Below are 11,575 nucleotides of genomic sequence, written 5' to 3' on the forward strand. Positions count from 1 at the left end.
AAACTTGAGTTCACGGAGAGTAGAGGATGAAGTGCCTGTCAAAAATGAATAAAATTGTAGGTAATAGCAGCATGGAATGAGTGTTTCAGGAGCAAATGGACCAAGGTAAGAAGGGAGGTTATCTTTGTGAAGAACATTGAGTTGGAAACACAGTTTAGCTACAAAAAGGAGGGTGTTACGGAGGTTGCAAAATGTCCAGTTTAGTCTGATGGATCAAACAGGGTGGAAGGGAGGTTCAATTACACAGGTAAAAAACTGAAGATTATTGGAATACAAGCAGAAGTTAAGATCATGTCAGGGGATGATATGGCAAAATATGTAAATAAGGAGCAGCCTTGGATGGATGCTTTGATAAAGTGGTTATGGTTAAGTTCATATAGGGTAATAGGAGAACCAAGTGAGGATAGTTTCACTATTTTGGGCAGCAGAGGAAGAACAGGAAGGATAGGATAGTTAAGTCAACTGTGTCAAAGGACACAGAGATCAAAGCACCATTGTCAGTCAGTCAGAGAATGCCATAACTCAATCTGGACATTTCAATGTTAGCAAGGGTTAGAAACCAGACCGCAAGGCTTCAAAAACGGAGTTGCAGGAAGGATGGTCACAGGTCTGAGAAGAAGGAGTAACAAGTTCAAAAGGATATCAGAAAGGTGTGGCTTGTACAAAAAGCAAGTTTCCTGCAACTTGAATCCTAGTGCTTTACCAGTTGTAGTTCAAATATATCTGCGCTGTATTCCTCATGCAATCTTGCAAATTATGACAGTTCAAAAAAATGAGAGTAAGGAAGTTTCTTTTGTTCTGGCTGAGAGAAGATCTTATTCACCTGCCAAGGAAAAAATCTTAGACTTTTCATGCATTCATTGTGTTACACCTAACATACCACACAAAACCAACTAAATATTCTTACGCTTCTTTTGGCTTGCATTTTGCTGCTTCTGGATCAGTGTACTTAGTTAAATGCATTTGCCATACAACGAAATGTGTTACAATTTGGAAAAATTTAACTGGCCATTTAATATTAGGGATATCTGCCTTAACACGAGAGATGTTTTCACACCTAGCCCTTCTGAATGAGCCTCAACGTTTTAAGGGAAAGATATTAAGGGACGTAGAATTAAGGTATAGCTCAGTCAAAAACAGGTTAAATGAGCTGAATGATCTGTGCCCACATCACTTATGTCCATATTGGTTATTAAAGAGTTCAGTAAAAGGGGTTTTGATGACGTAAAAAATAAGAACACTCACTGGTCCACAATAATGATGCCAATTTACATTGTTGCCATGGATCTAATTTCAAAAATAAAATTTGACTACACAAAGTAACCATATTAGATGCTGAATGTACTGATGTAACTTTTAAATTTGCCTCATCTCCTCGACAGACTTGCTGCTTACTTTTCAAAGTCATCAGATATTTGGCATGACTTGCACACCCAAACATAGGCAAGACTTGAACTTGAGTTCATTAAAAAATAAATTATTGGTGAATAGATAAACATCTGAACATAAGTCCAACCCCTCTGCAACCATGTCTTTCCAGTATGTTGTTGGCACAGCTGCTTCATTGGCCATCTAAAACAAGAACCATCTATGTAGCTTGTAAAATTATCATGAAAGGACAATACAAAACAACAGTGTAGAAGATTAGAGGCAATGTAATGGAGGTGTTCAAACTTATTTTGTACTACACATGGTTCTGCTAATAACGTGGTGTTTCTTCAATGGGAATTGGCTTTAATGAGATTGAAGAATTTGTAGAATGCAAACTTCCCTCACCTGTATTGGCTATAACGAGATTCCAGCCCCATTAGTTTAAAGGCCACAGCTCGAGTGATTTTCTTTTAAACACAAGATTGCACAAGAATGGAACTATTGCGTTATATTAGAACTAACTGTATAGATGTTATAGGGAAGATAGAGGCAAAGCATTTCCTCTGGTTAGATGGATGAGACTAGAACAAGAGTCGTATGATCATGAAATTAGAGTTAGGTTAATAAGGTTAGAAGAACTGTTTCATATTAAAAAAAAAGGTAGTGAAATTTAGAACTCTTCCACAAAAATTGCTGAGGCTCAGTCCATTGAAAATTTAAAAATTGAAGTATGCATTTTTTATGTGACTATTAATTGTTATTGCGGCACCAAGACAGCTACGAACTGAAGTGTACATCATCCAATGATGTAACTGGATGGCAAACAAGTTAAAGAGGTTAAAAACCCTACTCAAAGAAATTTTGCAGTGAAGTTAATTTAATATTTAAGGACGAAGTAAAGTCAAAATTTACATGATACACAAACTTTATTACTCCCTGCATAGATACAAAACAGCACAAACTTTCTGCACTTAAATTTAATAAAACTGGAATTTAAACAAGATCCATGCCTTTAATTTTACTTGTGAATCACTGGTAACCTTCCAGAGTTCCCTGCCCTTTCTCACACTGAGTATCAAAAAAAACTTAAAAACTGGTCTTGGCCTTTACAAAATACACGTGCAAATTCCTTTCCAGTTTGATCAGAACAAAGAAAATAAAAAATGGTGACTAAAACTCAGAATTGTCAATTAGAACATTAATTTTAAAGGGCACTTAAGATGTCTGTATTTGAACTGATTGGCTTGACCGCCATACCCCAATGATATAAGCACTCACAACGTCCCGAATGGCAGAGTTTTTCCAATGTGTTTGAGCCGAATTTAATTCTATATTTAGGTACAAGTACAAAAAAGTTAACTGTCAAAAATAATTGCTATTTATCACAATGAATTAAAGCATCTATACTGGGGCCAAAGATGCTACCAAACCATTTGACAGAAAATTGTTGATCTTTTGTAAGAAAATGAGCACATTATCCACTGCACATTAGTAAGCATAATGTTTGAGAGAAACTTTATCAACCGTGCACAACAAAAAAATGAGGCACTCACAGTTCAATGGCTTTATTCCACATAATAACGTAGCCTGAGAGTGTGAAAGACTCCACGTTGACAATATGTACATTGCCTCTTTCTGTGCCAACATACAACCATTTACTCTGGAAGGGCAGATGGCAAAATGTTATCCTGCAAAGAAGGAAAAAATGTTGAATGAAAATATCACCCATATGTTGTACTCAAACTTCACAAAAAGAATATTTACTTAAAGCAAGCCCTAACCAGATTTTAAGTCAAAAAAAATATTGATGGGGATGGTACATGCTAGTTGTACCACTGGACTAACAACTCACCCGTTGAAAGCTCTAGTTTATCACAGCCACATATGAAATTTCATTCACTAAATGGTAATTTGCCTGTTTTTAAAGGAAATCAAATAATTAACTTGTGTTCTCCAGGCAAACGGAAACTTGCTAACCCTTTCCAGTTTGGACTATGTGACTCCGTTCTCACCAAGTGTTTGATATTAATTTGCTGAAGTGGTACAGCAAACCAGCGACTGGAACCACTGCCATCCTCCAGACATTTCAACCCATTCTGACCAAACATTGTAGGGCAAAAACGTCTAGAGGCCAAAATTCTAACCGATACAGTGACATGTGAAAGAAAGTGCCCTTCCTCTTTCCACGCTTCTAATAGTTTAACTGCTAACTAAGTCTACTAAATGGCCCTTAGGGCCGAAATGAAATGAACTCGGATTATGACCATATAAAAAGAGAAATTCTTGCTAATTATCATGGAGTGATCAATGATGAGTTTGCATATTTACAAACAGCCTCTAATAGTAAAACATTTAAAATCCATAAGACACTCCTACTTTAACCATATGGTTGACATTTAATTCCCACTAAGTAATTAGCTTGAAGACAAAATAATGTTGCCCTGATCAAGCTAACAAGCAGAACCTGCTTTTGGGCATATTATGGAAATGTTGTCAATTTAAAATTGACATACCTGGGAAAGGAAACTTTAATAATGCTCAAATAAATATAAAGTTGTAGAAATATCCAACTCTTTATTAAGCAAGTAGGCTTGTGGCTGAGCTGGCTACCTTGAAGAAAATTTTGCTCAAACCTTTTGAGACAAGGGGCATACAGGTTTTTGAGCTATTCAATCCTACAAATATAGAGGACTGGTTGGAAAAAAAAAAGTTGCTCTGATTAATCCAAATGCAGGTCCCATGCAACTTACACTACAGTACCTGCCCGATGCTACCGCTAACTCCTGTGTCACGATGCCTTTATCGTCTGCATTAAATTAATCTTCTGTTTTGTGTGAATAAAAAGTGAACTTTGCAGATGCTGTCCAATGTGTTACCAAAAATTCATAGGATGTTGTTCAATGCATATTCTAGTGAAATCTGCAGAATGTTTCATTTTTCATGCTCAAGAAAATTAGAACTATTTGTTTAACTTCATCTTGAAAACGCACTGTTAAGTCAATTACTGCCCTTCATTGGCCACTACATTTAAAAAAAAAGCTTTGATTTTACTCCCCTAAAAACTAAAATTGTTGAATATTCATGAGATAAAAGATAATCTGCCCAACACCACCTTTCAGTTGAATTTTCCCTGGTGCTAATATATTTTGATTAAAGCAAGTGCAAAAGACTAAGGATGCTTCTAACAACACCGTTTTATTATTTACGACAATGTTGACCCTTTAGTACTCATGGGAATTCCATGGCAACTTTGGGTCTTGAATCCCCAGTGGCTATCAGACACCATTCTGCCATGATCTCGTTGAACAATACATCAGACATTATGGGCTGAATGGCCTACTTTTGTTCTTGTGTCTCATGTTCTCTTGTCTCTCCAATACTCAGTTTGTTTATCCACATCCTCATTACTGTTCGGTGGTTTTTGATATTCCTGAACACTTCTTGGTTGAACTTCATTCTCCAGTTCCCAGATCTCAAAATGTTACTGCTGTTTGGTGCAGATCAGTGTTAAATAAGTCATTTCAGTTTTTTAAAAAAAGTTGTTCACGTGATGATCAATGATGTGTAAATATTGAGACAGTTCCACAGCTCTTTCCATGTTATCAGCCACTTTGTTTAACCCATGAATTATAACTAATTGTAAGTGCTTTCTAGACAGTCATGCTTTAACCCAGTATCACTGTTCTACCACAATCACTCACCACAATTGAGTTTGCGTTGTCAATTTTCTCATGGGCATACAAGACGTTGCATATATATTTCAATAACAGTACCTAAACATAAAATTTATAACAGTTTCCCAGAATAAACATAATAAACAGGCACAGAAGCAGGCTATTCAGTCCTTTGAGCCCGTACCACCATTCAATAACATCATGCAATCGCAGTATCCCACTCCCGCCCTCTCCCCATACCCCTTGATCCCTTTAGCCGCAAGAGACATGTCCAGCTCCCTCCTGAATATATCTAGTGAACTGGCCCCAACAGCCTCCTGTGGGAGAATTCCACAGGTTCACAACCGAGTGAAGAAATTCATCCTCATCTCAGTCTTTAGTGGCTTACCCCTTATTCTTAGACTGTGACCCCTTTTTCTGGACTTCCCCCAACACTGGGAAAATTCTTCCCACATCTAACTCATCCAGTCCCATCAGGACTTTTCATATTTCTATGACATCCCCCCCTCATTCTTCTATATTCCTGCAAATACAATCCCAATCCAACTGGACTTCCCTCACATCAATCCTGCCACCCCAGGAATCAGTCTGGTGAACCTTTGCTGGACTGCCTCAATAGCAAGAATGTCCTTCCTCAGACTAGGAGACTAAAACTGCACACAATACTCAACGTGTGGCCTCAAAGGTCTGTATAACTGCAGCAAGCCCATCCTTACTCCGATACTCAAATCCTCTTGCTCCAAAGGACAGCATGCCACTAGCTTTCCTCAACTACCTGCTGCACCTGCAGGCCAACCTTCAGCAACTGTTCCACCATGACACCCAGATCTCATTGCACCTCACCTTTACCTAAACTGCCACCATTCAGATAATCTGCCTCCCTGTTTTGGTGACCAAAGTGGATAACCTCACATTTATTCACATTATATTGCATTTACCAAGTTTTTGCCCACTCAGCCGGTCTGTCCAAGTCACACGGAAACCTCTTAGTATTGTCCTCACAGCACACACTGCCACCCAGCTTAGTGTCATTTGCAAATTTGGAGATACGTCATTCAATTCCTTCATCCAAATTGTTAATGTACATTGTGAACAGCTGAGGTCCCAGTACTAAAACCTGCGATACCCCACTCATCACTGCCTGCCACTCTGCAAAGGACCCATTTATTCCAACTCTCAGCTTCCTGTCTGCCAACCAGTTCTCTATCCATGTCAATACGTTACCTCTGATACGATGAATTTAATTTTCCTTACTAATGTCGTGTGGAACCTTGTCAAAACCCTTTTGAATGTCCAAATACACAACATCTACTGATTCACCATTGTCTACTCTACTCGTCACCTTCTCAAAAAAACTCAAGATTTGTCAAGCATGACTTCCCTTTAGTGAATCTGTGCTGACTAGGACTGATTCTGACATTGCTTTCCAAATGCTCAATTATTACATCCTTCATAATTGACTCTAGCATTTTCCTCATCGCCAATGTCAAGCTAACCAGCCTATAATTGTCCATTTTCTCTCTCCCTCCTTGTTTCAGGAGTGGAGTTACATTAGCTACTCTCCAGTCTATTGGAACACACTCAGTCTACAGAATGCTGGAAAATGGTCACCAATGCATCAGCTATTTCTAGGCCCACTTCCTTAAGTACTCTGGGCCCTGGGGACTTATCGGGTTTTAATCCCATCAATTTCCCCAATACCATTTCTTTTCCTTCGCTGTATAAAGGTACCCTTCCTTTGTTGTAGTTCTAGATTCACCTAAGCATCACGGATAAGTCAACTTACATTTCAGCAGCAGTCATATGGAGGAGAAAAAAAAAGCAACAAGCAAGCACAAAATTGAGAGAGAGTCATTATGAAAACTTTGATAGCAGAAAAGGAAATGATAAGCCACAAGGGCAGACAGAGGGAGGAGGTCCAGAGGTTGAGAGCATTATGGTAGCTGGTCTAAAAGAATGAAGAATGACGACACTTTTCAGTATCTGGGAGCAGTGGATAAACAAAAAGAGACAGTAGTAAAGGAGACTGCACAAGTAGAAAACAGAAAGCAGAATACTGATGCTGGAAAGCCAAAATAAAAACAGAAAACCCCATCAATACTCAGGTTAGGTAGCAAGTATGGAGAGAGAAACAGGAGTCAACCTGAAATATCAACTTTGTTTTCTCCAAAGATATGGTCAATTTTTACCATTTTTGAGATTTTATTCAGGAAAAAAAAAAAAAAAAAAAAAAAAAAAAAACTTGCCTTTCTACAACATCTTTCTCAGAATGAACATGTTCCAGAATATTTTAAATGCAGTTAAGTGCTTTTGAAGTAAGGGCCCACGTTTTTCAATCGGGTTCATGAACACTTTCCGAGACTGGTTGAGCATAAAAAAAACAGGTTCAGCCCTATAATTTCATGGATAAAGAGTCTCCTGTTATGAAACAGGAGACACCATTCTAGGAATGCTTGCAGACAGCAGAGAACACTGTGTGGCCTCTGCAACCCCTTTTCCCAGAAATATTCTGTAGATTAAATGTTCTGCAGCCATAACAGCTGGGAGTAGGCATATCAAAGTTAAGTGGTAGTGGTGGGTGATGTTTGGGCAGGGGCTGTTGGATGTCATGCTGGTGAGTGGACAGAGGGTGGTATGATGTGGAGGAGGATCAACATATGCATGCATATCTGTGTTTGAGAAGGTTTTCAAAGCTAATTTTTCTGAATAACTATTAACCTCAAGTGCACCGAAGGACATTGTCACAGGGGTTCTCGTTAATCAGCCTAATAGCCCTATTTAAAATTTTCAGCTAATTCCAGCAAAGACAGCATGGACGGATTTTCACATAGTCCCAACATGCAACTCCAAGTTATGCTGCAAAAACAACTTCTGGCAATCTGAATTTCTGGGCCAAGGACTCAACTGGAATGCCATAATAGGCATCAACAGTTGGTATGTAACAAGGTCACGTCACGTTGCCAGCTGGGATTGCCAATGGCCAAAAACTGAACTGGGCCAGCCATTTAAGTATTGTGGCTACAAGAGCTGGTCAGAAGATATGATTCTGCAGCAAGTAACTCATCTCCAGTTTCCCTAATGCCTGGCCACCATCAACTAAGCATGAACCAGAAGTGCAAGGGAATAGTCTCCACTTGCTTGAATGGGTTCAACTCCGACATTCAAGAAGCTGACATTATTCAGGAATAAGCAGCCCACTTGACTGGCAACCCATTCACTGTCTTCAACATTCAAACCTCTATCAGTGACACAGTGGCAGCAGTGTGCGTTACTGACAAGATGCATTGCGGCAGTTCATCAAGACTCCTCTGACAGCACTGTCCATATGTTATCCTCCTAATTTTGGCGGTAAGGGTAGATGATGTGTGGGAACATCAGCATCTCCAGGTCCCCACCCTAACTTGGAAGTTTATTGTCGTTCTTCCACTATTACTGAGTTAAAATACTGGAACTCCCTTTCTAATAGTATTGTGGGTGTCCCTACACCCTGAGGACTGCAGTAGTTCAAGATGGCAACTCACCTCTATCAAAGGCTACTCAGGACTGCAATAAATGTTGGCTTAGACAGCAATGGCCAAAAAGCACAAACAAAAAGAAAAATAAACAAATGGACCATCTGTTCGGAGCGAGGGGCAAATAAATGTTAGTCAGAAATGAAGACTCCCCTGCTCTTATCCAAATTGTGTCATGGGATCGTTTATGTATAACTGACAAAATAGATGTGACCTTAGTGTCTCATTTGAAATGTAACACCACTGACGATGTAGCATTCCCTCAGTGGTGTACTGAAGCAATCTAGATTTTGTTAATCTCTGGAAAAGAGCTCAAGCTCCTGAGTCTTACGCAGAAGCAAAAAAGTGACCAAGCTAAACCCTTTTGTAGGCATTGGTGAAAAGATGTGAATTTTCAAGGTCCTTGCCTGGGACAACGGAATTCACTGGGCAGTAGGAGAAAGACAGAAACGCAAGTGTAGGGTCAGTGACTCGACCTGCTGAGATTTCCAGCATCCCCAGGATTTAGTGTGAAGCATTCAGTGACTCAGAATGCAGTCAAAGCTTGCTGGATGACTTGTATTTGTGAAATTGGATGAAGTGATGTCATAGAGTTTGAGGAAGTTTGGGGTGTAGGGGAGAGAGTCGCACAATTCTTTTGAGATGTAGGCATGACAAGCTGAAGTCAAAATTGAGGAATAACCCAATGATAAGGATAAAGGCATTCGGCAGTTGAAGAATCCCAAGAGTACTAAACTTGGTTCTGTTCACATTTAAATAGTTTAGGACAATCCAAATCTTGAGCTAAACAGGTAACTGATTTAATTTGAAGTATTGTTACTTTTCTTTCATATTTTGAAACAGAAATCACTGTTATGTACGTGTGCATGTATGGGAGAGGGATCACAAATAGGAATGCAGGTGGAGGAGAGTTGAGAAGAGGGGCCGCAAGTAGCGAGAGAGTTTGGGGAAAGGAGGGGCTGTCAAGAAGGATGTGGGAAATGGAAAGGAAAAGCAATTTTAAACCTTTCAGCAAGTGAATACACAGCAAATTATGAACCTGAAAAATTGAGGTAATGTATGCCTTGCAAACAAATGCAGTCTCTAGCTTAAAGCTACAACAGTTCAGGAGCTATGTGTGGGAGGAAAAATGTAGTGTATGATAATGCAATGAACATGATCAAACAAATAATTTAATGTCATAGTTTCATTGCATGAAGATTTGAATTCACATCAAGTCTCGAACTGCATCGCATACTGTATATTCTTGCAGCACAGTGATGGTGTTGGAGACAAATACACAAGAGTTTAGCTTTAACTCACCAGTCCAGAGAAAGCATGTTTAAGGTGATGGCTTTTTGTGTTTAAAACTCAATGTCTATATACCAAACCAATTGTTGCTGATTTATGCCCACTGCCATTGATTTAAACACAATACTGTCAAGGAAATTAATGCTTTCATGTTTTTCCACAAAAATATACCTATGGACATATGTATGTTCCTTGGGGAAATAGGCAAGTATAATTATCCCATCCCTGAAGACAGCCCTTAAAACTGTTTTAGTCAGCTATTGGAATAGCTCATCAGGCTTGGTAATAAATTTTGTTCAACCACAGGCCTGTGAAGTGTCGTGACACAGTTTACAATATTAAAGGTGCTAATAAATGCAAGTTGCAGTACATTACACATTTACATATATGGTGAATACATTCTTTACAATAAAACTATGATTAGTCAATCTTCAATGACGTAACATTCAAGGAGTCCAGGCCAAGAGCAGAGGGATGCATAATTTTAAGAGGTGTAATGGGGGTGTAAAGTGAAAAATTCACAGAGGAAGGGGTGAAAGAGGAGAGGAGAATGTCAGGGCAGAAGCGCACAGTGGACTGGGTAACAGAGTCTTCATATTTTTAAACAAGCAAGGTCTGACAATTTGCAAGAGTAGAATAATTTTTCAATTCAGACTCTCTTATTAAAATTAGTGAAACATTTGCAGAGTCAATTTTTGCTCAGACATGATTTCAGAATAATTATTGATATATTCATTGACCTCTACTCCTCCAAGCAAAGCCATAAAATGACAGCAATAAATGGTGATTAGGTTAGAATTGGTGCAAGAAGTGCTAGCTCATTGACCATTCCTAATTACCATTGAGCAGCGGTAATGAATGATAGGGTTTGAACATTGTTGGCAAAGCTATGAACAAAAAAATAAAACAATGAGAGCAATGCAACAACTTTACACATAAATCAGTTATGGTCAGTAGGTCACTAATATTTTATGGCATCTCACTGGTACATAGGTAGAAGCAATTTTAAAATTGTGATTTTGAGAGATTAGAGTATAAATTATTTTACATCTCAAGGGAGCAGGAATAAAGAATGATTTCATTTGCACACTGAGAACAAAATGAGCCATCCCTGAACAAGATCTTCATCTGATCTTTTTTGTGATTAGCATAACATAACACTTTCTTAAATCCCAAGGTGAAGTTGCTTTCAGTAACTGTGGACATATTTTCAATAATGTAGTCAGCATATTTCTGTCATCCAAATTTCCAGTTAAAGCTAGCCTTTCATAAATGGTCTTACCAACTATAAAACCTACTATTTTTATTTAGAGCCCAAAATGAAGAGACATGTCCCAAGAAGTTTCAGAAGCGTTCATAAGATCAAATAGATGTTGTGTTGGGGAGGGGACTGCAAGCCAACAGGTCCTAACTGCTACAGATATAGAAACTGGTAGACTCTGACGCAGAGGACATTGGAAGTTGATTCCATTCTATATCGAGTACTACAGAATTTGTATGGACGCTCACACCTCATTCTCCCTAGCCACTTGGATCTCTAGTATCCTCAACAGTGAAAACAGAAAGTAACCATTTAGCTTCTCAGATTTCTCTATTCCCCATTATAAATTCTCTTGACACTGCCTGTAATGGGCCCACATTGCTTCTAGCCAATCATTTCCTTTTTACATATCTACAGAAGATTTTACTGTCGGTTTTTAATGTATTTGCTAGATTTGTATTCTATTC

At 38.7% G+C, this 11,575-nt stretch overlaps 1 protein-coding gene across 4 annotated transcripts in view; it reads right to left on the minus strand.

Annotated features, from left to right (window-relative positions):
• stxbp5a (syntaxin binding protein 5a (tomosyn)) overlaps nt 1–11,575 on the minus strand; it is a 174,938-nt gene that overhangs the window by 133,269 nt on the left and 30,094 nt on the right. For all 4 annotated transcript variants that reach the window (XM_048600658.1, XM_048600656.1, XM_048600654.1 and 1 more), the window contains exon 3: nt 2,925–3,059. In XM_048600658.1, coding sequence (XP_048456615.1) covers nt 2,925–2,947 — 23 coding nt within the window. In that variant the 5' untranslated portion in view covers nt 2,948–3,059. The remainder of the gene's footprint in view (nt 1–2,924; nt 3,060–11,575) is intronic.

This window comes from Rhincodon typus, chromosome 9, assembly GCF_021869965.1.
Source record: "Rhincodon typus isolate 14 chromosome 9, sRhiTyp1.1, whole genome shotgun sequence".
Taxonomy (NCBI): domain Eukaryota; kingdom Metazoa; phylum Chordata; class Chondrichthyes; order Orectolobiformes; family Rhincodontidae; genus Rhincodon; species Rhincodon typus.